A 27,394-nucleotide genomic window follows, 5' to 3' on the forward strand; every position below is an offset into this window, starting at 1 on the left:
CCTCAAGAGGCCAAAGTTACCCTCATGATCTCCATTAAAAGGAGTGCATAACATTTGATCACAACTTGCAATGTTCGTTACCCGTTCATAACTCTAGCAGCTAATCAATGAACTCAAAAAAACCACTAAAGAGCTTGGTCAGACACAACCCCCTTACCAGCAAAGTCAACTAAGGGATTCTCTCAGCTGGTGTCAGGAGTGGCCAGACCATGGCTCATGAGCTGTGTGCTGCGCCCTGACAGTAAAACGGAGCAGCATTTCTCCTGGAGAAAGACAAATTGTCAGCAAACTGATAATGATTGCTGAGCATCATGAAACGTGTGCGCCCTGTGGCTCTCAGCCATATCAAAATTTTGGTTTCTAGCTACAAGGGTTAGGGAGTTTGGCCACTGCTGGCTTACATGATGGATACCCTGTTTAAAAACACTGGACTGAGCAAAACCTCAGGAGTCCAGCAAAAAGCAACAAAAATAATCAGAGGCCTGGGAAACATGACTTAGGAGGAAAGGCTGAAAGAGCTGGGGTTTAGTCTGGGGAAAAGATGACAGAGAGGGATTTGGTAACAGTCTTTAAATATCTGCAGGGCAGTTACAGAGAGGATAGAGATGGGTTTCTCTGTGGCTAGAGCGGACAGGACTAGGAGCAATGGACTCAAGCTGCAGCCAAGGAGATTTAGGTAGGAGATGAGGAACTTTCTGACTATGAGGGTGGTCAGGCACTGGAATGGGCAATGCAGGGAAGTTATGGCATCTCCCTCCCTGGAAATTTTCAAGAGCAGGTTGGACAGACACTTGACTGGTTTAGGCAGGGATGATCCTGCCCTGACTAAGGGACTGTGCATAATCCCTTCCAGCCCTACGATTCTAAAACACAAGGGAGGGCACAATGTCTGCATTGACAAGGGCATGGTTTGGATAACCCAAAGACCTGGATAACACCACTGCCTCTTCCAATGAAAGAGGAAACAATGCCTTTGCATCTGATATCTGTTCAAAAAACATGTTGCTCCTTTTCCAGTAAGGCAACTAGATTTTATAACTGAGATTTATATTAATCCACTGCTAAATTTTTTCTTCCTTCATTTCTAAAGGCACAATATTTTATCTGCACTTTTGTTATGAGACACACACACACATATATCTTAAAAAAGCTTTATACTATAAATCTCTGTACAAAATAAATACAAACTATATACAAGTACTCTGCGGGTTGGCAGCTATGCCAAAGTCTGCTCCATTCCAGCCACACAATCTAGCTGAAGCCAGAAAGGGTTCACAAGCAAAAATGGAAGATTTTGGTAAAGTATGTGTAGTCAGAGAACTTCTAGGCCAAAGTGCATAGTCAAATATACTGAACAGGTACGAGATAAGCACCATGAGAATGAGAATCTCTTTGAACATGCAGACAGAAGTGGCCGTTCATGCTTTAGAAAAGGTTGCTACAGAATTCTAGCTGCTAGAATAGTGGTTCTCAGCCTTTTTAATACTGCGCAGTGGCACGGTAGCAGGATGGGGCATATGAAGGCGGCTGCCTCTCTTCCGGAGCTGACCCACCACCCAGTTTTAACCCTGCACGTGACTGCCGGCAGCAGAAGCCGCTCACCTGGATGGCCAGACAGGGATCCGAGCAGGGGGGTTGTGCCACTACCTGGCAGCCAACCCTTCGTGGCCAGTACCAGGCTGCAGCCTGGTTGGCTGGGAACCTCTGTGCTAGAAAATGCTAGCTTTTTACATCTGTTATGGATTGGATTCTCACAAATGCAAGAGACCAAGAGCACTGATTAATTCAAGCAAGAGTACCCACGTCTCTACTTATGACCTTACCTCCAACATTGTTGCTACCATTTATGAACCAGCCACCCTTGAGCAACAGCTACCATACAGATTTATACCAAGCTCCTATGATGATAGCCAGTCTCCTCTAAGGAGTTAGCCATGTTTCAAATCTGAGGAGTTCTCATGTTAACAGATGAAGTCTCTATTATCCATCTCAGCTTTCACCCCCTGGGTATATCTGCTGGCAAAGAAATGCAATGAAGGAGCTATCTGTATCAGTACATAATACCATTAACAATGATTAATGTGCTTATTGCCAAACCTCACAGATGTACAACTAACTTGTATGTGGGAGCAAATGGCAAATTTTGTCAATGAAAACCATCAAGTTCATGAACCTTACCTTGCAAATGAAGGAGAGATATTTAAAAAAAAAATTAATTAAGGCACCAGTAGCACTGTCTACGTCATGTCAGTCTTTTGAGACAGAGGTCAGTTAGCCCTTCCTAAACCCTGCAACCAAATTGATCAGGTGACATTCTTATAATTTAAACCTGTTTCACTCATGATCACCAATTACAACCGCATTACTGATCCCACAGTTGGGACACTTCCCATGAGTTTTACTTCTATCCTGTAACGAGAGCTACGTATCTGTGCATGGAAAGTTTTGCCAACTTTACTAGCTGGGCCTCCAAGCGAAACAGTACAGGAAAGAAAAGTGGAGACCATGAAGACTTAGCTAAAAGAGAAGTCAGTTGTTGGATTCTGGTTTTAGCTTTCAGTTTTGAAATGTACTGTTTAGTAATTATGTGAAGTATCTACCCATTTATGAAGATGGGCATAGCCTGAGAAGTTGCTGTCTTCCCATACCACTCAGCAGGCTTATTTTGCATATATAAGCAAAGTTGGTGCCACTATATAGCACAGAAATACTAAACAGAATACCTGACTCAGTCACAGAAAACTGTTTAAAAAAAAGAAAAGAAAACGTGATGCCCTCTGGCAGCAAAGGATTCAGATGCAGACAGCACTTTCTAAAATACAGACCAGAAAGGACAGGCTTGATATTCCCTGATATATCAAATTGCTTAAGTACTGAGATTCATGCAAACTCAGCCTGTGCTTTTTTCCCCCCCCAGCAAGAGTACTGGTTGTGTTTCAGTGTAGTCTGGATTTTGTACTCCAAAGACTGATCTATTTTTCTCTTTTCCTCAAGGTGCTTTTTGCAGACGCTGTCACTAGTGTTTCCATTCTGGCAATGAAGTTCACTTTCCCCTGAAGTCCCAACTTGTTAAACAAAACCCCAAAACAGACATTTCTAGGAACGGTCTCCCAAGCCACACAACTACACAAAAAGGGTGCAAATATGTCAGGTCATTGCATAAAATCTGTTTTCAGTGCAGTAAACTCAGGGCAGCTGAGAGTTATTACCAGCTACTTTGGCAATGAGGAACCCCCCCCTCCCCCTTCCCTCCAACGTTACAGGCCTACATAACAAAATAGGCTTTTAGATTACTTGCTGGTTAAAATGAACAAAGTATGCCATTTTTCCAGGTTCGACTGAAAAAGCACCTTTTGGTTCTGTGCTGAAAGCAAAACCATGTTATGGAGCTGCTGAAGGGATTCTCAGCCCTCCAACTGGGACCACACAAGCAGTTCTGTTCTTCAGTTTTCTAACTGTGTGGAGATCTTATGCTACCTAGCTCACAATGTTCCTTGCAAACAGCACCTTCTTTAGATGTTTTTTTTCTTGTGTTTTTTTTTAAATGAAGGTCATTTGAAAGTTAGGAGGTTACAGTTTCCACAGCAACATCAGTAGGTTGCTCTGCTACCACTACTGTGGCTGCAGACCCCATCTCTTCCGATGATACAACAACAGCATCTACCTCGGCAACCTCCTCGACCACTGTGATCTCCTCTCCATTGGGCTGCTGCCTTGCCATGGCTTCAAGCTTTAGCCGGTACTGCTCTGCTTCTTGTTCCTTCTTGAACAGCTGGTTTCGGTATTCCTGAGCCTTCCGGTTTGCTTCTTGCAATTGTAACTGTAACATTTCCCTTTCATTGCTGTCCTACAAGACAAGACAACCTGTGACTAATACCCCAAAGTTGATGTGACAGCCAAAACAAAACATCCCAGTATCCGTGACAGAACAAATGCATTCCAAATGTGTGGTGTCTCAAGGCAATGAGGATTAAAAAGCTTTCTGCTTCTAAGCTGCTGGTACAAACCCAGCCAGTTGGAGAGTTACTGTCTAATGCTGACAGGTGACTTAAAGTAAGTGAATCAGAGTTGCCTGGGATACACCTTAAGACAGACATCAGCCACTGGGCCACCACCTAGTGGAATCAGATTACTTTTATAGTTATGAGTGACCTCTGAAAGCCTAATTAGTGGCATTTCCATAATAGGAAGTAGTATGCAAACAAATGGCTACTAAGACAGAAAAGCAACAGTGATAATGAGTCAGGAAACATAAGACTGAGAGACAATTACAGGTGCTAAAACTTTTAAAATGCAAGTTCTGCCAATAAAGAGCTTCCCAAGACAAGGTGCAGAGCAAGTTAGTTTACGGGGTCATTTAGATGGAGTTGGCAATGGAGCGGAATAGTTCAGCTCAAAAGCTTAGGCTGAAAAATGAACTAAAGGTTGCAAGAAGTGATTAATTTGAGCATCTTCCACACTAATGACTTAACCAACCCCCATGCTAACTTACTGAATATTAAAAGAATGGGAGGAACCATTTATGTAAATGCATTATAAAGATACCAATAAATCAAGGGAAAGCAACACAAGTCATGTCATTTATATTTTGAGCTTCTGCTAATATACCAGGAGCCCTACTTTCTCAGTATATTCGGAATACCTGCTTAGAATGTTCCTATTGTCAGTGAAAGTCATGAACAAAAACATATACCTTGTTTTCTTCCAAATCACTGGCATCTTGTTCAACTTTTTGCTTCTTGGCTGGTGGTTGTTCTTCCTCTTCTACATCACCATCTTCTTCAATAACAGTCTCCTCTGTAACCTGACCAGCAGGTACATTTAAAACTGGAATATTAAAATGCAGGAAGTTGTTATACAAAGCAGCACAGATACTTAATCAAAATCCACAGAGAGGGACAATTCTGAAGTTAAAATAAGAGAATTTAAATCAGTAAAGTCCAAATTCCACTAGGTAGAAGCTGAGCTTCTGACCCAGTCAAGGATTGCTTCCTGGTTCTGGCCTGAAATAAGATGTCCTATCTAGTGCAACTAAAAGAATGATTTTTCAAAGCAGTCACAACTTAGCTAGGAACATCTTAAATTATGAGGAACATTTGTGTTACAAAAAACATACCTCACTGTTTTAGAAAATGCCTGTACAGATTTCCCTCGCTTTATGCAGGTTCTGTACGTATGAATTCACTTACGTGATAACCCTTTTTATACCAAAAAATAGTTATATGTGAGGTAAATTCACTTGTGTGCAATCAGTGTGGTGGAAGCCCACAGTTAGCTACTTTGTGTGGTGCTTTGTAAGAGTGACATGCACCAAAACAGTCTCCCATGTGGATCTGTGCTCCTCACTCATGGTCTGCAACATGTTTCTGTAGTTGCCATCCCCCATTATGATAGCGCCCTGTGCTTGTGTGTACTGCCTGCTGTTGGTGAGTACCAAAATTGTCTTATAGAAGTGGTAGAAATAGGCCTAGAGGTCAGTACAGTCGAGGTCTTGGAATGCATCCCCATTTGTTACATTGTAAAGTGGGTTCCCTTTATGCGAATTCAAGTTATGTGCCGTTTTCCAGGAACGCATGTACAGCATAAAGCGAGGGAAACCTCTAGTTAAATTAATACTGATCTTCTTGATAGGCAGTAATTGAATTAAGTAAAAAAAGTATATGCTATTTTGGGGAATATTTCAGAGAATGACTATATGTTAAGTACAGGAGCTGGAGATTTTTTTTTTTAAATCTGAGAAACATATTGAAATTTCATCTAATGAAATATCGAGATGTGTCACGTGAATTGCTCTAACCAAACAACCTTAATTTTAAAAACACAGGATACCTTGTAGACATGCGGGGACGCTGCTCTGACACGCTGTAATGACAGCATGTAGGAGAAGACTCGATTAACCAAGTCTGGAGTGTACCAATTAGCAGTCACAACTGAATACATGAGATGCTGTAGGTGCTTTAATTAAGAGTGGCTCTTGGAGCTGCTCTAATTAAAACACCCCCCCTCCCTTCCCATCCACCCAAGCATATGTAAAGATGCCCGCAGCGACTAAGAACACACTATGGACCAAGAATTATTGGCTGAAATTTGGAAAATAGTTCTAGAACCTAACAAGTGCCATTGATGGGTTCTGATCATAGGTCCTTCCTGCCCAGTCTCCTGTGTAACACAAGGACAGAGAGCAGGGGCTGAAAGGAAGAGTGAACTGGGTCTGACCATGGTTTTTTCCACCGCTCCTTTCTCACTTAGAGCCTCCAGCACTTAAGGTCTAGGAAGCTCTGATCCATGCTCAATAGCTACTAATGCCCCTTTCCCAAGGATTTGTTCATTACTTTTTGTATTGGGCTAAACTGTCAGCTTTCACATCTGGTGGCAACAAGTTCCACATTTTAATTACATGTTGTGTGAGAAAGGACTTCCTTTTCTTAGCTTTTGTTCTGAAAAACTATTCCATTGCTTTCCATTAATGAAAAAGAAGCAGCAAAATTGAAATAGCTATTTCATTACAATTTATCTCCCTCTGTTGTAAGAAATCCATGCTTATCTGATACTATCCTCTTATTTACTAATATCAAACCAAATAAGCAAGCATTGATATAGCATGTTAACAGAATTACAGCTAGCAGATATGGCTGACGTTCTGTAATTCTCAAGGAAATGAAAAATGAAGTATCATAGATCTCTGCCTTGTTTTGTTAAGCATTATGCATACGTGACTTGTAAAACTAACAGAGTAGGATCACCTAAGGCAATATAAATAGCACTGTAGAACAGAAAGAGCATAATTAACCTGATAGCCAGGAAAAAATGTCCTAAAAGCAAGTTCTACTAAACTGTGGAATCATCACCCAAGGGAACTGGTATAAGCTCCATTGCCTAAGTCATTAAAGTCTATATTCCAAGTGACGCATACAGTCATGTGGTAGGAAACAATCCTGACCAGTCAGGATGCATCAGATACCAGTGCAAAAGTTCCACTGGTCTTAAAAGATGAACTTATGCATGCTTTATATTTTAATCTTTAGAATTAAAGCTAATAAGGCCAGCATTGTGTCTTTGTGAAATTACAAATTAATTTCTAAGGTCTAATCTTTGTAAAGTAACCATTGATATTTTCTACCTTACCCTTTCATAGAGCAAAGTCTCCAAGTACACACTTGTAACATCATACCACAAACATGAGTAACAGTCTAAAAGCTACTTTGCTATATAGTGTGTTTGTATTTACACACAAACCACAGTGTGAGTGTGCTTGTGTGCACTTTTTTTTTCCTTTCTGAGAAAGAAACTTAAAATTGGCTTCAAGTTTTCTAAACTGCGTAGTGTTTTACCTTGCTGCCCATCTTGCATGGTCACTATGAAAGGCTGGCTGATGCCACTGGTAGGAATAGCTGTCTGCAGACTGCTGAGTGGAACTTCATCTGTCACTATTGTGATGACTCGTTGACCTCCACTGCCAACCACCTGCTGTATTGCAGAGTCTACAGAATTTGCTTCTACAACCTCCTCTGTGGTAGCTGGAGAAATCAGAGCAAAAAATCCTCCTAAATCAGCCATCTTAAGAACAACCAACCACCCCCCTCAATGCTTAAAGGAGTCAAACCTCACTGCATCATAATTAGGCTTGGCAGGATTAGATTTTTAATTGGGAAATGCTGATAAATGTTGAATTCATTTCACAGTCACAGACAGATGAAAAAATATTTCCATCGTTAATAACTGAAATTTACAGAAAGACATTAGAAAAACGAAGGCTGATGGGGTGTGTGATGACAAGAGGAGCTATAGGATATTTTCTGAAATATTCACTGTTTTTGTGAATATTCTAGAGAATGACTATTTTAAAGTACAGCTGCTGGAGATTTTATCTGAGAAACAAATTGCAGTTTCTTCTAATGAAATGTCAAGATATGTCATGTGTTTCATAGAATCATAGAAGTAGGGTTGAAAGGGACCTTGAAGATCTTCCAGTCCAACCCCCCACTTGGGCGGGAGAAAAACTGGACTCAAATGAGTCCAGCCAGGTAGGCATGAAGCCTCTTCTTAAAGAGCCCCAGGGTAGGAGCCAGCACCACTTCCCTTGGAAGTTGGTTCCAGCTCCTAGCTGCCCTAACTGCGAAGTAGTTCTTGCGGCTGTCTAATCTAAACCTACTCTTTGGTTTTTCTAACCAAACAGTCCTCATTTTAAAACTATGGAGTGGGTGCCTGTAGACATGTGGGGATGCTGGTCCAACACAGAAGTACTGTAATTTGGACTTTTTCACGTTTTTTTTTTTTTTTTAAAGTGTACTACAGAATGATTTAAAGCAGGTATGATTTACTGATTTATGGATATTTACTTTTTTACATTTGGACATGTGATTTTATATACTTTTAACAGTATAGTGTTATTAATAAATTGTCTGCTGCCCACACTCCTAGTTTTGTGCAACCCTGAAAATTAAAAAAAAAGACCCCCAAAAAAGATCAAAATTGAAATACATGCTTAAAAATAAACATAGATATTTTCGGTCAAAATGATTAAAAAAAGAGAAACTGAATTCTGCCAAGCCTAAGCATAATCCATATACTGAAGTATCTGCACACGTAGACAAAGCATTACTAATAAAAGAACCAAAACAGCTTTATGATGGTAAAAAACCAAAAAAACCCCACATTCGCTTTTCACACCTTAATTTAGAGCACTGGCACAAATGTGAATAAGCAGCTCAGAAGAGGAACAAATGCAAACATTCTGCACATACACAGCCTGAAACTTGCTCATTAGGGCTGTGCAAAATGGAAGCGTTTCATTTCGACCAGCATTTCGACAGAACATGTGTTTCGTTTCAACTTTTGTTTCAAATTGAAACAGCTGTTCCATTTCGTTCCGTCGAAACATTTTGCTGTTTGGACCCTGTTTCAATGCTTTGCCCATAGGATATAATGGGGAAGGTTGAAACAGGCTACAACTTTGTCATTTCTGGCCAGATTTGGATGAAACTTTCAGGAATGGTAGCCCCTTCTGAGGGAATGATGCGTGCCAAGTTTTAGGAAGATAGGTGCAGGGGGTTCAGAGAAACTACCCCATAATCTTGAGAGCAAAACTCACACCATGTGTATGTGTTAATATACAGTGGGGTCAAAACTGCAGGGATGCCAGCTCCTGCTGAGGCCACAGAGCCTGCCATGTTTTAAGGAGATCAGTGCAGGAGGTTTGGGAAAACTGCACCCCAAAATCTTGAAAGCAAAACTCATGTCATATGTATGTGTTAAGCCACAGCAGGGTCAAAACTGCAGGGGTGGTAGCCCCTGGTGAACCCACAAAGCCTGCCAAATTTTAAGGTGATAGATGCAGGGGTCTGGGGGGGAACTGCACCTCAAGCTCCTGACAGGCAAAACTTGTGATATAGATGACCCTGTGTGTGTTAAGGCACTAAGTCACTGTGTTACCAATCAATCATGATTCACTCAAGGACCAGCTCAATACACAGGACCTAGCTATGATATAATGACTTAACGAGCATGAATTAACACCTACAAAACTAGGACTAAGGAGAGGAAATAATCAATACAGACAATCCACTGCCCCAAGACAGACACAGTCAGCTGCACAAGCACCCGTGTCACGAGTTTTGTCTATCAGCAGCTAGGGGTGCAGGGCCCCAGAACCCCCCTGCACCGATCTCCTTGATAGCTGGCAGGCTTCGCAGCCTGAGCAGGGGCCATCACCCCTGCAGTTTTCAGCCCGCTGCGCCTTAACACACTGAGGATCATCTATGTCACAAGTTTTGCCAGTCAGCAACTAAGGTGCAAGGGTTTTGGGGCCCTGCACTCCATCTCCCTGACAGCTGGCAGGCTTTGTGGCCACAGCAGGGGCTACCATCCTTGCAGCTTTCACCCTGCTGTGCCTTAACACACAGTGTCACCCACGTCATGAGTTTTGCCTGTCCACAACCTGAGGTGCAGTTTCCCCCAAGCCCTTATCTCCTTGAAATTTGGCAGACTTTGTGGCCTCAGCAGGAGCTAGAAAGCCTGCAGTTTTGATTCTGCTGTGGCTTAACACATACATATGACAAGATTTTGGGGTGCAGTTTCTCCAACCCCCATGCACCTATCTTCCTGAAACTTGGCACGGTTTATGCCCTCAGAAGGGGCTACCGTTTCTGTAAGTTTTGTCCAAATATGCCCCAAAATGACAAAGTTATAGGCTGTTTTGACCTTCCGCATGATAGCTTATGGGCGAAACAGTGTTGAAACGGTGAAACATTTCGACTTGCCTTGTTTCATTTTGAGGCTGTTTCAATCTCAAAAAGGTCAAAACAGCATCAAAACAAAACTAGTGACGAAGTTTTGCACAGCCCTACTGCTCATGTATTTAAGCACAACCAAACCAATGAGAATACTTTTTAGTTCACCTGGATGACATCTGAAAGCCTGTTTGGCTATTTGGATACTTTTACATAAAACTCTAGACAGCTCATGCAAATATTAAGGAAATTAGGACTCCTCAGACATGTCCCATTCTGTGGGTAGGATGCTAATGTAAGAAAGAGAGGGGTATCTGACCTCATTCACATACCTTTATAAAGTAGCCAAAGGTGGAGAGCAGTTAGTATAACACATTATCTGAAATAGAAAATTATTACGTGGGAGTGGGGAAGGTGCTGCTAGAGTTTATCTTCAGACTAAAGATTAAGAAATATTCCGTTTTTGGAAAAAAAAGTGTTAAAAAGATATTACTTAAGGCTTATTAAAAAAACCTTAAATTGATCAAAATAAAGTCAGCTGCTAGCTTTCACAAGCTACACATTGTAAAAATGTTGCAAAAGGACTTTCCAAAATAAAACATTAACAGAACGCACATTCTACCAAGGTCTTATGACATCCAAAATGATGGTTATAAAGCCAACATTTTATTTGAAGTCAAGAAAATGCATAAACTATGAAATCTGGGACACAACACTCCAAGCAAGCTGTTTCATAGCTCTGAAGCTGGGCAGGGAGAGATAAAACACAGGCAGCTATGGTAGTAAAATAAAATAAGCATGAGCTGCGATAACAAGTGAATCTAATAGTCTCACAGACACTGTCAAATGTCACCATTTAGCATCTCTCTCTAGTTATGGTGAATTCATTTACAAGCTGCACTTAACCTGATTTCCTTGAGATTTCTTGCAAGCTACCTGCTAGGGATTAAATAAGTTTATATGAATGTCAGATTCATTTCACCTACTTGTAGCTCTGTTTGAACTGGAAAGGGGTGCAGATGCTTCAGCTAGTGCAGCAAGGGTAGCAAGTACTGAGGTTGTTGAGTTTGAAAATTGCACTGTAGATATATGGGAATCGCCTGTTTGGAAGAGATAAAGGTAAACTGAAGGATATTTTCAGTAGAAGCATGTTTTACCCTTAAATCAATGCAAGAGGAACTGTGAAAGCAAACCACACTGCTCAAATGAAAAAAAAAAAAAGTTTTCCAGCATGTAATACATACTCAGCATCATCACTTCAAGAGCTAAAACAGTCCAAGCATACTATTCTTAAAACACCTGAAATACATATCTTGCACCTACTGTTCATTTTACTGGATTTAAATGCATGTTACTAGGAACAAGTTCCAAGGAATTCACAGTAATGAACTGATGCAAGGTGGACTATTTTACTGTTGTAGAGACTTATAACAGGCCATATAATAGTTTATTGGGCTACCAAACTCTAAGTTGGCACCTCACTGAGTTTTCATTCTGAACAGTTGTGAACAATGTCTTCAAAACCCATTCCACGTTGCATGATCAAAATGAAGAGCCTCACATAAACACAGTTGAGCTTCAGTACTCTTATTTAGTTTGGAGAAGGAAAGATGGAGGTGGGATTTGATAGCAGCCTTCAGCTCCCTGCAGGGTGGTCCCAGAGAGGATGCAGCTGGATTGTTCTCAGTGGGGGCAGATGACAGAACAAGGAGCAATGGCCTCCAGTTGCAGCAAGGGAAGTTGAGGTTGGATATTAGGAAAAAAAATCTCTCATCAGGAAGGTAGTAAAGCACTGGAACAGGCTACCCAGAGAGGTGGGAGGGGATCTTCATCCTTAGAGACTTTTAAAGCCCAGGTAGACAAAGCCTTGGCTGGAAGGACATAGTTGGGGCTGGTTCTGCTTTGAGCAACAGGGTTGGACTAGACTTCCTAAGGTCCCTTCCAACCCTAATTTTCTCCAATTCCATGATTCATAGATTGTTAGAGGCTGGAAGGGACCTTGCAGATCATCAGCTCCAGCCCGCCCACCCTAGGCAGGATGACAACTGGGGTTAAGCAACCCCAGCGAGGTGACTGTCTAGTCTCCTCTTGAAAACCTCCAGCGTAGGTGACTGCACCACCTCTGGAGGGAGTTTATTTCAGCCTGGACATGACACTCATGCACAGCATAAACACTTTTGCATTATGCCAAAGTGACTGCTATATGTCATGTCCTGGCTATGCCAGTTTCCAAAATTCCTACTTTGATACTTGCTGTTCAGTAATCCAAAGCAGCTTGAACAATACAAGCAAATCCATCCCCCCAAATTCTTGTTTCACAATTTCAACATACGGTCTGGATGCCAACTCAAGCAATTCAGCTCAGTGTGGAGTAGGGGTTTTCCTGCTTGAAATGTAATAAAAACAGAACTGCTGCAAGGACTATTAGCACTAGGCCTTTCAAGTTACTGGAATGCAGCTGCCAATTTGTTGAAGCAACACAAATGAGCCTCTTCCTTTTACTGACCACAGTAATACCCGATTTAAAAAGGACTGAGATAATGGGAATGACAAGAAATATAAATAGATGAGGCCAAATTTGTATGCTCACTGAACTATTTTTAGATGCTTATCAAGCATCTCCTGGCAAGCTATTTTTCCTTATGAGATTTAAAGGGAAAAATGTGATGATCTAAGAGTAATAAGTTAAATAAGAATGCCTTAACCAGTGAGGAAAAAAAAAAGCAAAAATATTTTTTGGGCTGAAAACAGAGTCACTAGTGCCCTCCTGTGGGGATAAGGGAAAATGCTTATGTCATCAAGCTGAGAGCAAAAAACAGGAAAGACCATGTCTTTAATGGATTTTTCCCCATCTTTTTTAATGTTAGCACTAACTTGCTGTTGGAAACAAGTGAGCAGAAGACCTGGCTGAGTTAGTAGATCACAAGAAATCTATGATCCATCAACACCGTATGGCTATACAAAATGTCAATATGCCTAGGATACACCAGGTGAAATACTTCTAGGAGACATGGAGAAGTAATAAGGCCATTGTACACGGCCCTCATTTTGAATACTGTGCATTATTCCAGTTAAAAAAGGTGAATTCAAACTGGAACGCAGGCAGGGGAGGAGAAGAGAGCCTTTCTGGGGAGTGGAGACAAGGTGCCTGGGTTTCTTAGTCTACCAAAATGAAGGCCAAGAGGAGCTGACACCACTCTTTACTAATTCTTCAGAGGATGAATACCGTGGGGAGAGAAGCATTTAAAATCAATAGCACCCAACTGTATGAGCTTGCAGACCAGATGAGTGGCATGGGGTTGGTCTGTGAGGCAAATTCCATGTGTGGTTAGCACATAACCTGCGGGGCCACATTATCTGATTCTGCAGGCTAGATCTGGCACATAGGCAAGAAGTTGAGCACCACTGGTATAAACTAAAGGAAAATGCCAGCATAAAACAAACAACCATGAATAGATTTAGAGTGGAAATTAGAAAGTTTTGACTATTTGAGGAATGAGGCTCATAAGCAGTCTTCCAAGAGCAGGAGGCAAACATTTTAAGTAGTTTCAAGACTCAGTGTGATAAGATAATGAAAGGAATTATTTATATGTCTGATATCAAGAGTTCAGGAGTCCCTTTCCAGTCTTATGCCTGTACACAATACAGGAATGTTCTTGCTTTGAGACGCTGCTGAGAAAGCATGGCATTAGCCACATGGTATATAATACAAATGTTTCTGCTCAGAATTTCAGGTTTGTTTGTTTGTTTTTTTTAAAAGGGATGGAATTTGTCAAATGTATTAAATGAATAAATCAGAGGACAAGTTTCTACAAGCACGTGTTCACAGACCCACTGAAATCAGCAGGGTCATGCAACAGGCACAGAGATCACCTGTGTAGCTCTGGCTGCAGAACTGAAAACAGAAATATCAACATGAACATTTGCACTGTTGCCCCACTCAGCTAAAGCAAACATTCATGCCCCGCTAACTTAAAAAAACACATGCAGAAGGGTTTGCAGAGTAAAGCCCTTCATAATCTTTGTATTTAGTGGCCTCCATCTGACTGAAAAGAAACAGTGGTCTGGACTTCAAATTACAAAAAAAAAATTCAGAGGCTTATAAGAATTTATATTCAGGATTAAATGACTTTTTTTCTAACTAAGGGAGACAGAAATAACTAGATCTCCTATTTTTCTCTCTCATCTTTAATTGGACAAAAAATATAATACATGCTACTGGTTTGTGGACCCAATATTTTTTTCTTCTAGAAGGATTTCCCATCTGTTTTCTCGTTTGACATTTAAATATACAACACTCATTTTACTTTTGTAGATAACCAATTAAGCAAGATATTGACTCCTGCATAAATATAAGGATTACGTACACGTGGCCGAACTGCATTTTTTTTGGAATGGTAAACTAATTAAATGTCAAGTTTTTCTAGTTCTTGGGCTATAACCATTTTAGTTTCTTGCTTATAATACACTGGACCAGCTCTTCGACTGGTGTAAACAGGACAGCTCTGCTGAAAGCGAGCTACATGCATCTGCACCAGCTGAAGAGCAGGCTCATCCCCTCCTACAAATATAGTATATTTTTGGCTAGTACAGGTATTTCTCTCTCATCTTGTGAGTTGTTTTTGACTGTCATCCTAAAGTTTTATGGATAGGGCAGAATATAACTCTTAATTTTAGTTTTGGTGCACCCCACTTTATTTACAACTCTTTGCCTAGTAACTTGGACTGTGTGTTCTCTACTCCTGAGGCAGCTGAACTAAGGGATGCATCTCTCTAAACACCTGGTATACCAACAACAATCAAAGGAAACTTTTCCCCTATGTATTCACAACAGCCTACCTGAGGTTGTTTTGGTGTTTGCTGAAGAAACGAGGCTGGCAAGATTGAGAACTTCCCCTGAAGTAAGGATGAATGGTGAGGAAACAGTCACTGTGCTTGTGATGGGATTTGATCTGTCCAGATTTGAGTTTACCCGATTCTGCATTGCCTCCTAAAGAACAGGATGAATAAGGTACAGGTTCTAATCTCATCTCCAACACCATAAATATTGTGTGTCCCTTCGAGTACTTTTGAGGACCCAATTTTGTCACACCAGTTTGCAACAGTGTGAGGCAAAAACAAAGGAGCGGTGTAGGTCACTGTGCTACATACAAGCAGTAGACAGTCAGGCCTGCTTTCTAAAGACCTTTACTAATCAAACAATCAACTTAAGAAAGTGAATATTAATTTTCATTCCTTGAAGCAGGCTTATTAAAATCTACAAAAAAGGTCCATGCCACAAATTCAGGAGTATTCCACTGCTTACACATGATGCAATGCCAATCAGTTACTACAGAACTAATGCTTCAAACTTATTACTCTAAGAATTTAACACCTGGTTGATAAGGCAATCTTTTATACAAGCTAGCATTCATTTTTTATTCAAGTATGTCAAAGAGAAACTTCTGTAAGAAATACTTCTTCTTATTCTACTGCACTGTGCTACAGGCAGGTAACAGTATTCTTCCTTCACCCACCTGCAGCATTACCAGAGTCTCGGGATTGTTTTTGTCCAGAGCTATATCAAAGGCTGATTTATCAAACTTGCTGAAAGCATGAACATCCGCTCCATATTTTATCAGCAACTCTACAACATCTTGATGGTTGTGTTCCGTTGCCCAGTGCAAGGCAGTCATCTTCAGCATGTCCCTGGCATTTACATCTGCACCGTTCTGAGAGAAATCAAAGCATTTATTTAGTGTACTGTTAGAGTAGTAACATTCCATGATTCTAGAAAAACAGGCTAAAGAAAAGCGTTAACAAATTCAGACACACAACACCAAAGGACTCAGAGGCTTTGTTTTGGTACCAATTTTCCTCATATTCATCCTTGGAATTAGTTGAAATGTTTTGCTTATGATCACAAGTGCAAATGGACATTAAAAGGACACTATTAACTTAATCTAAGTGATGCACTTCCCTTTTTCCTCAATAAGTGTCTATTTAGGATGACTCCAGAGAGGGACCTGTTTCAGCTTATTCGAGGCTGAACCTCAAGGTAACCTGTCTGACCTGAGGCAGAAGTGAAGTAATGACTGACACGACACCCAGTTCAGCCAGTGCGCCAACTGCATGGTTGTTATGTTTCAGTATATAAACTGTAATTGCACTGAAAAATTTAAAGAAGAATTTTAAAATCATATGAAAAAAGGGGCAGTCTTCTATCACCAAGATATCTAAGCAAGCACTAATGGCCTCATAACTTTTTTAAAAAGAAGGTTGATCAAGTAGTACAATAATGTTTGCTATTAGATTTGTGTTCCATATTGTTTTACCCATGATATGTCATTTACCCTAATTAGTAGTTCTACGATGTGCGTGTGTCCATCAGCTGCAGCCATATGCAAAGGTGTCCTGTCTACCTTGGTTCGAGCATCTCTACTAACACCAGCGCGGAGCAGCACTTCTGCTGTTGAGTAGTGGCCATACTGAGCAGCAAGATGAAGAGGTGACGTTCCAAGCTAAAAGTGATTTAAGAAGACAAAGTTACTCTCTGCTCAAAGCAGTCCATGAAGCATATATTAATTATAATGAACACATAAGCACTTTTAAGAAACTGCAACTAACTAATTCTGTAAAAGAAAAAGATGCACCTGACCTTTTTACTTAAAAAGGCAAAAGATATTTCTTCGGTAAACTATTAAGCTCTTTACCTGTGAATATATTTATGTATTTGCCATCTGCTGTTTTGGGAACAAATGTACTCTTTATCTGCTGTGACACTTGTTTTATTCGTATTACAGTGAAAAACATTACCCTCATTCCTGTTCTGTGTTCTGAAAGATGTCTTGAATGCTTTTAACGTTTTCTACATTATGATCAAGAATTTTACCAATATTAGATAGGGTAAGATTTAAAATATTGCTAGAAGTCTGTTTGTTCACCTTTCTTAAACAGACTGATTATTTTTTAAACAGAAAACTTTTCCCCAAAACTGTAAAACTGCAGGGGTTTTCTGGACCTCACAAAGCATTCCTAAACAATTCCCAGCTGTCCTTCACATTTAACTACTTCCTCCAAGTATTTCAGTGACTATTGTGTTCAGTTTTGGAAATCTGACTTAACACACCAAGTGCCTGCACTGTATGGGACTAAATGCACATAAATTAGACAGTAGTCACATAAGCAGATGTTAACATTAGGTTAGTTATCAATTCATTATTGGTCTAAAAATCTGTCTAATATTTAAAGATGCTTCATTTCAAATAATTCTGTGTTACCATAAGAATTAAAAAGCTCACTACCTGTCCATTTATACCAGCTCTAAATCCCACTTGCACTCTCTGACCACAGCAGGTCACTGCCTTCTTTGTATTGTCAGGTAACTATATTCTGAAATATGCTGACAAAATGTTATCTTAAAAAGCATTTTTAAAGGAATTATTTTGGCACTTTCCCCCAAGAACAAAGGACCCAAACCGGTCATTTACGAAGAAGGCAATGTCATGATTAGCCCCATTTTTGCAAACATTTATTCACATACTCTACTACCCACAAGAAGCCCCACAGAGTTTAGCAGAACTATTCCAATTGCAAAGCTCAGCACATGAGCCTTACTTAGGAAACAGGTCATTCCATGATGATCAGCTTGCAGGATCAGGGCCCAGAACTCTATAAACAGTCATTTATTATCATATGACTAGGAAGTACTTTGAATCTGTCAGCGATAAAATGCAGTTATTCATCAGCTTGGTCTTCAAATGGTATTTTGAAAGTGTATCTAAAAGGCAACTACAGATTCTGTCACCTGCTATCACACTGCCACCCAGGACCTCCGTTCTATACCAGAGAAGAGGGCCTTTTTTGCTCAAAACATACCCAATCAGTGGTGAAAGGAGCACCGTTGGCCATCAATGTCCTCACTTCATCATCCTGTCCTTTGCGAGCTGCTTCTAGCAACCTCTTCCCTAGATCCACTAACGACATTTTTATACATGGGAACAGATATTTTCAGAAAGCTGTTTAAAAAAAGACAAGCAAATATTTTAAAATGCATGGTATGATTAAAACAACATCCACCAGACCTGGGGCATGGATTTTCAATGGGCAGCTGTGACCAACACAGTAAATATTACTTAATGCTTTAAGTACTTAAATATATTTCATTTTTGAAGCATGATGGGAATGCAAAAATACAGGCCTGATCCTGAAACTGAATCAGCTGAGAATGTTGACACGCAACCCCATTTAACTGAGGGCAGCTATGTAGACATGCAGTTTGCCGATAAGGATCTGATTCCAGGATCAGACCTGTAAGGACAATTACATCATTAACCAGTAACGACAGCATGCAACAATTTTTATTTTCAAATCATTTTGCAGCCATTATTCGAGCTTCACAACCACCCTCCGCCCCACATGCAGGTGCCAGTGATCTTGCCCTTAGTTCACAGAGAACAAAGGGAACTTTATAACTCAAATGACTTGTTCATGATCATAAAGGCAGTCTGTATTAGAAGTGGAAATATAATTCTGAAGTCCCATAATTCTGAAGTCCCCAGACTTTTATTAAATCTACCAAGAAACAATGCTTCTATTTTTTAAAACTGTATTATAAAATTATAAATATGGTAATAAGGTAGACTGAAATACAACACTCATGTCCATGACATATATACAATGGAATTTCATTCCTATTAAAATACGGACTTCAAGCCTAGAAATTAATTTATGTGCAATGTTCAAATGGCTATAGGTCAACTGCTTATCTGCAACTCCACAAGGACCTAGACAGGTCCTAAGTGCAATACTGTTTTCTTAATTTCAAGTGTTAAAAATAATTTGAATGAATGGAAGGAAAGCTGCATAACAAAACGTTATACTTCAATTAACAATTTGGTGCACGCAGACACACACGCACATACGCTTTCATCCGGCAATACTGACAGTGTCAAATTTCCACTTGCAAAATCAAAGCAGGACTTTTGGTAGAGGCGATATCCAACTAGATTTTTGCAAAAACAAAACAAAAAAATTCTTTACTTCCAAGCTTTTGAGGTAAACAGACTATTCCAACTTTTCTGTGAGCCTAATCTGCATATAAAATGAACTTTTCCAAACAGGGCATTTTATCACCCCTTCAACTCTCCTATGAAATACAAACTTTCATTTTACAATTTTTACAATCGGGTTGGACTCGATGATCTGTTGAGGTCCCTTCACACCCCAGCACCTATGAATCTTTTCTCTGATGTCTGCAGAGGCGCATTTGTGCCTGAAAGCTTGCAATTAAAGATTTTTGTTGTTGTTGCAAAAATCTAGTTGGTTTAATAAAAGATATCACCTCCACCCGGAGTCCTGATTGCTTCCCCACCCCCCCTCTAGACCAATACGGCTCCAACCCAGATACCTGACACTTGTAAACTGGCACGCCACATTGTTTTAAAGCCTCTAACTTTCCTACAAGCGCCGCTGTCCGCAACGTGAATTATAAGAAGGCAGGAGCTGAATCATTTTATTCCATTGCCACAATGACCTGACACTCATGAAATCCAACATGTAAAAAAAAGGGAGGGGGAAAAAAACCCCCTCTGCTTTGAAACCAGCTCCCACTCACACGGCCCAACCTGTAAAGGGATCCGCAAGCCTGCGTCCTGGCTTCCATCCTCCCTCTCCGGGCAATGCGACACAAAACAGCCGCGCGCTTGCACTGGACGGGGGCCCAGGACGTGCCCACGCGCGTGTCGGTGCCAGGCACCCAGCTCGTCTGACTGAGCACACGCTTGCGACCCGGCCAGCGCGCGCTTCGCCCCCAAACCTGGGGCTGGCACCAGCACAGCACGAAACCCCCCGCACCTGAGCTGCTCGTAGCCCGGGGATTTTTAAAAATGCTGTCAGTGTCTCCCGGGGATTAGACTCGGCTCTCGCCACGTGGGGCGCGTGGCAGCCCCTTCGCTCCAGCGGGACCCGGGCACGGATCAGCGACGGGACCTCGTCTCGTCTGCCTGCGCCCCCCGGCTCCAAGCCGGACTCCACACCCACCAGTCCCAGGTTGGGGTCCCCGGCGGCCCGTGCCCCCCGGCGACCCGCGGGCTCCTCTCACCTGGGCGCCAGGCCGGGCCCGGGGCGCCACCCCCCGCAGCGCCGCAGGGCGGGAGACAAGATGGCGGACCCGGAAGTGCCCGGAGGCTCCGCCCCGGGCGCGGAGGGATCCGCGCCACCGGCCCTGAGGCGGAGGGAGCAGCCGCAGCACCAGCTCCCACCCCGTCCCGCGCGCTAGGGGACCCTCCTAGGATGAACCAACCCCTGCCCGCGTGCGGGGTGCCGGGGGTCCTCGGCAGGGCTGGCAGGGTCGGGGGGATTCCTTTCCGACGCGGAGGCAACAGCGTGAGCTGTCACAACACCGGTGCTACGTCACGCGGCGCCAAGGACGAAACCGGGCTCCTCAGCCGCGTGCGCCATCAGCCGTGCCCGGGGCTCTGCCGCCGCCTGCAACTCGGGGCCCCCCCTCGGCTGCGGCACCCCGGGTAGGGCACCCCGCAATCACCACCCCCATACACACACACGGGTGTCGTGTTTTGGTCCTGGGGCGGTGCTGGCCCCGGCTCGTCCGGCCTTTCTCCTGCTCGGGGCTGCAGCTGCACCATACATTGGTCCCATATCGGATTTGCACCGATATAAGGAAAATCCGCCTGACCCGGTGGGGAGGGGCGGGTTGATCTTCCCTTATTCTCGGTCCCTCTCAACATGCAGAGCAGCTGGAGGCAGCCTTATCGGCCAACATGCCTCCTTGAAAACAAACACCTGACTATCGGTATCGGCCCTGAAGGCGCACCCCTACTTCATAGACACTGGGGCTGGAAGGGACCTTGAAGATCATCAAGTCCAGCCCCCTGCCCCAGGAGCAGGAAGTCGGCTGGCGACACAGGATCCCAGCAAGATAGGCATCCAAACGTTTCTTGAACGAGTCCACAGTATCTTCTGTGAAATGTTCAATGTATACTCAAGAGATAGTGGGTACAAGTCAGACTTCCCGCTACAGAGGAAGGAAGGAACCCGCCACCCTGACAGTTCACAGCCATCTGAGCACGGGGTAAAACTCCTTCCTGACCCCAAAATGTGTCAGTCTGACCCTGAGCAGATGGGTAAGACCCTCTAGACAGGAACCTTTGGCTATGGTCCCAGCAGGAGTACTGGCACAGCACAATCAAGGTCACCAGGCAGAACACCCTCAAGACATGTCCCAAGACATAACACCCTCACCTGCCTGTCTCTCCTGACTTTGTGAAGAGAAAGAAAAATCTGAGTGGTATCAAGCTAATTCAGTTCCCTGGAAGCCGAAATGCCATGTAAAGATGTTCCAGCCCAGTACACGAAAGGGCAATTTCGAATACGTTCTTACCACATGGGCCATTGCTGGAGTGCAGAATTGGAAAAGCAGTTAGCACTAAGAGACGTGATACCTTTTCCAGTGACTCCAGGAGATACTGGATCCTCCCCTTCTCATTGGGCCCAGGTTGACAAGGATCCCAAATTCTTCCTGTCTAGAAAGTTGAACATGATGTTACTCACAGGGCTGTGAAGTATAATAGGTGCCTTGGAGCCCCACTGTGTTAGGACTGGGGTAAGAGAAGACTGTGCACCAACCCAGCACTTCCCGTCTCAAGGGATGCAACTGGGAAAGATGGAACGATACAGGAGCTCCTACCTGAAGAACATTTCCACAGGAGCTTTAGGATTTCTGTTCCAGCTGTATGATAAACAGCTCACAGAAGTCTCCTAGTTGCTCAGGAGTTTTGCCTACCTGTCAAGGCTGCCTTGCTGTACCACCTTAGCTTGTAGGATCCAGGCCTGCAGACACTGGCCACAGACACTGGCCTGCAGACACAGGCCTGCAGACACCTAGTCTCTAGGCAGGACGGGTTTTTATACATGTGTGTACAGGACATGAATCATCTCAGTGGGAGCCTGTGAGAAAGGCAAAGAGGCTGCAAAGGGAGATTCATGCACAGAGCTTCCTGCATTGTGAATCTGGGGGAGGCTGGGGCATAAACCTGTTTCCAGCAGAACCAAAGGTCTGATCCGACATCACATGGTTGGCTTCCCTGGCAGTGGGACTAGGGTGAGTGATAGCACTGGATTGGTTCCAGATGGGCACTGGAGGGCACGTTGCATTTCCATCACTTCGTCTATCTGTCCATCCCATCCATTTGGCTGGAAGTTGATACTTGGGATCCTATAAGCATCCCAAGAGTCAGAAACTGCCATCAGGGAGAAAGGGTGGGCCCCATAGGTTGCATTTCCCCCAGCACTGAAAGTTGCTGCCTGCCAAGGGCACATGTTAGAAATGCAGCCTTAAGCAGCGTGAAGTGTCCCCGTGGGTAGTGGCCTGAAGGGATCCTAGACTGCATTCAAAGACACAAGTGGACATCTGAGAAGGTTACTCACCTCTGCTTGCCCTGGCTGCTTCCCAGACATGGCAGCTTCCTTGTTCTGTGCGCTCTGAAAAATATCAAGACCATAAGCAAAAGGCACTTTCCACAAACTCAGGTGGTTGCTGACCAAGCAAGGGGTTCCTCCACCTCCAGGCCTGGAGATCCCCTCTTCCCCCCCCCGCCCAAGGGAAACCCCTTAAGCTTGCAGATTCTGTTCAGGGCCAAGTGACCTGGTTCTGCCTTAGTTCCCCCCTGAGCTTAGCCCAGGTCCCCAGCAGGGCAGGGGAGCCCCAGTCCTGCAGCTTCCAGCACAGGAGAGGTCGCGCACACACACGCACACTCCAGCGGGAAGCACCAAGGGGTGTTGCTGGTGAGGAACCCAGGCATAGTCTGGGGGCACACACAAGGATCACACACACGCCCTTCAGATGCAGGTGAAGGAAGGACGTGAACTTACCAGCATGTGTCTCCTGCTCCTGCATCTGCTTCTGTTGGGCAGGTGTCGCAGAGCTGATTTGTGCCTTCCGGGCTGCTCACCGGCTTGCAGGCAGTGCTGGTTGCTATCAGACACAGGTCAAGCACTGGGTTATTTGTTGGACTTGCATGCATTTCTCTCTCAAAGCGGAGAAAGGGGGAAGCAAGTCCAAGGGAAGGGGAACATTTGCCAAGTGGCAGAGAGGAGGCAGATCCCCCACCCCTGGGACCGCTCCCAGCAGAGCTATGCCACAAAATTTTAGAAATGAACTGACACGGGGACCTTTCCCTTAGGCCAAACCGACCATAGTGTCTTCTCCAGCTCAAAGTCTCCCTAACTCAGAGCAACTGCTCAGCTTCCTTTCCAGGACCCATTCCCAAAAGTCAAGGCTAAGGCCTGAACAGGAGAACAGCCCTGATAGAGGCAGGAAGCCAGCTGACACCCAGAAACAAGGGACTGCGCCTTGCACTCTTAATCACATGTGCTTGAACGGGGAGTAATTTTCAAGCAGAGCTCACAACGCTATGGACTCTCCTTAGGCCTGGGGACCTGGAGTCCCCACAGGGAGAAAGAGATATTATCTACTAAGCCAGAGCTGTGTTCAGCTGTCCCCTGAAAAGAAAACCAGGGTACCTGGGAAGGAATTGCTTGAGATGGTTGGTCATCCCTGGAAGCAGGCTCATGTTTTCCCAGAGCCTGAAAAAAAAATGCAAGTGGTCAGACACTCTTCCAAGGGTTATGTGCCCACAGCCAAAGCAAAACAAAGCAAAGCATTAAGTAACAGACAAAAAACTAAAGCAAAGCTGCCAAACCCAAGGTTATCAATTTATTGGCTTCTTCACGCTTTTACCTGTCTTTACACAAGACAATGGAGAAGAAACCATGCTTGGAAACACTTTAGCATTGGCCAGATTCAATAGGAGGGTCAGAGTCACCCTTTAAACTAAAATTGAGTATTAAAACCTTCAGGATTCTGAAGAGGGCAACTGTCCGGTACTTGAACATCTTCACTGGCGAAACGTTAAATGTAATAGTGATATTGCTGCTAAGATCATTGCTTACCATCCTCAGTAGGGCTGCATTCTCCTTGGCTTTCCCAGTGTGGGTTTTCACTGATGGTGCCTGGCTAGAGCTGGGCTTGGACTCTTTGCTTGCTTGGAAAGTGAAGCACATTGTTACCTGTGAGACTTTGGAAGCCAGAAAGCTGCCCGAGAAGCCAATGGCTTAGCAAAGGAGAAGCAAAAGAACATCATCCAGTGCTTAAGATGGCAAATCAGGTCCTGCAATAGGGAGAGGGAGGAGGATCCAGGGGCCATTTCTTGCAAGGAGAGCATTTGGGACCGAGGGAAAGAAGTGGAACTGAAGCCCCAGGAAGTCAATGTGAATCTCTTCACTGATCTCTGTGGAGTTTGGATCTGGTCTTGCAGAGACCAGTGAAGAAAAAATAAGTGACTGAATTCAGTGAACAGGGCGTAAATTGAATCATGTCATAAGGATATTTCAACTGAGATCCTGGGGACAGGTGTCCACTCAGTCATTAGAAGGCACATTTGGACTTATTTTAATATAAATCTTATTTCTCTGTAAGGTTTAAGAAGCCTTTAATTGCCTCAGGCGATGGTCCCCAGGATTAAGCAACCCAAGGGCAACAGTACCCAGTGAGCACTATGCTGTGGGCAACATCATACTTTGCCCTTGTGCTCCTCTTCAGCTGGCTTTTCCTGGGGAGGAGATCACCTTGGGATGGTTTCACAGGCAGCATGTCACTTGGGATTCATGAGCTGGGTAGCACGGGTTTAGGGCCAAGCACCTTAGATTAGGATTTAACATGGCGCAGAACAGAAGAACTGCTGTTCACCGGGTCAGACCAGAGGTTCACCTTGCCCAGACACCCATGTCCCACAGGGGCAGAGAGTGGATGCTGGAAGGGGGAGTGGACAAGGTGTGAGCAGGATACCTGGGAAGGAGCTGGTGCTACTTAGAAGCCTTAGAAACACGATCTTTTTTTGCCACAGTCTGAAAAAAGAAAAACACAAGTAGTCAGACAGTCTTCCCGTGGCCCTGTGCCCCCACCCACAAGTAAGCATGAAAGAAACACCGCACAACACTAAATTACATGTAGGAAATAAAGCAAAGCCAGAGTCGGTTCTGACTACTCTAGAAGGAGAAAAGGCAACCAGCAGTAGACGTTGGGGCTCAGGTCGATGCCTGTCCTTCCTAGGGAACTCCTCTATGGGCACAGCACTTTCACAAGGTTGTTTCCCCGGGGGAATTCAAGGCTGCCAGGCTCTACCAGCTGTGCTTCCAGTTCCAGACTGGCAGACGTTGGTCAGCAGACCCTTGGCAGGACATGGTTTAATACACGTGCAGAGAACACGAATCCTCTGACCCTTCAATGGGAACGTCTGAGAAAGACAAAGAGGCTGCAAACAGGATTCGGACACAAAAGTTCCTGCATCCTGAGTGTGGCAGAGGTTGGGCATTAACTTCTGCTCCCAGCAGTACCACAGCCCTGATCCCACATCACCATGCTAACTTCTCAGTCAGTGGGATCAGGGTGAGTGCTAGCCCTGGCATGGTGCCACATGGGAATTGCAGGGCACGTTCCTGTCCCATTGTCTTTTCTATCCGTCGGTCCCATCCATTTGGCTAGAAGTTGGTCCTGAGTAATAGTATAAGCATCCCAAGACTCAGAAGCTCCCATTATGTAGACAGGGTTGGGCTCCTGGGCTGCTGTCCCCATGCCACTGACAGCTGCTGCCTGCCTGGGGCACATTTGGAAATCCAGCCTCAAGCACTGTGAAGTGTCCCCATGTGCAGGGGTAAGTAATGCCCATGACCTGACAGGAACCTAGACTGTATTCAAAAGCACAAGTGCACAGCCAGGAGGGAAGCAGCTCTGCCTGCCCTGGCTGCTTCCCACAAATGGCAGCATCAGTGCTGCCTCCACTCAGAAAAGATCAGGTCTTTAGCAAAATGCAGCTTCCGAGCACCACAGCACTTGGTGACCAAGCAAGAAGTCCCTTCCCACTCCAGAGCCTGAGCTTTTCTCTCAGGAAAACCCCTCGATCTTGCAGATCCTGCCCATGCCCAGGTGACCTAGGTTTCCCTTGGCTGCAGCCAAGCATGGCACAGGGCCCCAGCACCACAGGGGAGCCCCAGCCTTGCATCTCCAGTACAGGAGAGGGATTGCACCCCAGTGGTGGCTGGGAAGCTGGGTGCTCAGGCAGCAGCTGCCCCAACTGCAGGACAAGGACATCTCAAAGGGCTCATTTGCTGCAAGCCGTGGGACTGCTAAGTGGCAAGCATTGTGGCTGGGGGTGGGAAACAGGCCAAGTTGGAGGGCAGATGCAAGGATCACACACAAGCCCTTCCAGATAGAGGAGAGGGAAGGACAAGAACTTACTGGCGCTGGTGTCTTCTGCTGCTGCTCCAGCACATGTAGGATGAGTGTGGAGGAGCTGATTTGTGCCCGCTGTGCTTTTCTGGAGCTCATAGACAGTGCTGGATGCTATCAGACACAGGTCAAGCAGCGGGTTACTTGTTGGACTTGCATGTGTTTCACTCAAAGCGGAGAAAGGGGCAAGTGAGTCCAAGGGAACTGGGAAGATTTGGCAAGTGGCAGAGAGGAGGCAGACCCCCCACCCCTGGGACCGCTCCCAGTAGAGCTCTGCCACAAAACTTCAGAACTGAACTGACATGGGGACTTTTCCTTTTGGCCAAACCAAACATAGCATCTTCCCCAGCTCAAGGTCTCCTTAACGCAGAGCAACCACTGCTCACCTTCCTTTCCAGGACCCATTTTCCACAGACAAGGGCTAAGCCCTGAGCAGTAGAACAGCCCCTGGTAGAAGCAGAAACCCAGCTGATGCCCACAAACAAGGGACTGTGCCTTGCACCCTTAATCACAAGTGCTTGGAGGGGGAGTTATTTCTAAAGCAGGGCTCACAACAATATCAATTCTCCTTAGCCCTGGAGACATGGAGTCCCCACAGGCAGGAAAAAAATAAAAGCTACGGAGCCAGAGCAGCACCCAGCTCTTACCTGAAAAGGAAGCCAGGATACTTGGGAAGAGGTTCCTTGACCTGCCTGGCCATCCGTGGAAGCAAGTTCTCATTTTCCCAGAGTCTAAAAAAAGGAAACAAACAATCAGACAGTCCTCCAAGTGTTCTGCGCCCCGAGCCAAGGCAAACCATTAAATAACAGACAAAACACTGAAGCAAAGCCGGCTGACCCAACACAATCTATTCATTGACTTCTCCAGGGTTTCTTCCTGT

At 44.2% G+C, this 27,394-nt stretch overlaps 1 protein-coding gene across 3 annotated transcripts; it reads right to left on the reverse strand.

Moving 5' to 3' along the window:
- Positions 1 to 1,137: 1,137 nt before the first annotated feature.
- GABPB2 (GA binding protein transcription factor subunit beta 2) lies at positions 1,138 to 20,390 on the reverse strand. 3 transcript variants are annotated; one of them, XM_090056392.1, is made up of 9 exons: positions 20,311 to 20,390; positions 18,087 to 18,226; positions 16,562 to 16,729; positions 15,746 to 15,940; positions 15,069 to 15,219; positions 11,216 to 11,329; positions 7,332 to 7,517; positions 4,694 to 4,827; positions 1,138 to 3,847 (listed from the first exon to the last, which is right to left on the reverse strand). In XM_090056392.1, exons 2-9 carry the CDS (start codon positions 18,192 to 18,194, stop codon positions 3,563 to 3,565), a joined length of 1,341 nt encoding a protein of 446 aa, XP_089912518.1. In that variant the 5' UTR covers positions 18,195 to 18,226; positions 20,311 to 20,390; the 3' UTR covers positions 1,138 to 3,562. The 3 variants fall into 3 exon arrangements, with proteins under 3 accessions (XP_089912518.1, XP_089912520.1, XP_089912519.1); XM_090056394.1 differs by having other exon boundaries at positions 20,250 to 20,328; XM_090056393.1 differs by lacking the exon at positions 20,311 to 20,390 and adding an exon at positions 20,064 to 20,227.
- Between the last annotated feature and the right edge of the window lie 7,004 nt (positions 20,391 to 27,394).

This window comes from Crocodylus siamensis, chromosome 6 (genome assembly GCF_052110815.1).
Source record: "Crocodylus siamensis isolate JL-2025a chromosome 6, ASM5211081v1, whole genome shotgun sequence".
Taxonomy (NCBI): domain Eukaryota; kingdom Metazoa; phylum Chordata; order Crocodylia; family Crocodylidae; genus Crocodylus; species Crocodylus siamensis.

Coding starts and splice junctions, on each gene's coding strand:
- GABPB2 (XM_090056392.1), bottom strand. CDS start 18,194: ATGTCGTTAGTGGATCTAGGGAAGAGGTTGCTAGAAGCAGCTCGCAAA. Junction 15,941..16,561: donor TCGTAGAACTACTAATTAGG/GTAAATGACATA, acceptor GATTTCTCTCAG/AACGGTGCAGATGTAAATGC. Junction 7,518..11,215: donor CAGTTCAAACAGAGCTACAA/GTAGGTGAAATG, acceptor TGATTTCTCCAG/CTACCACAGAGGAGGTTGTA.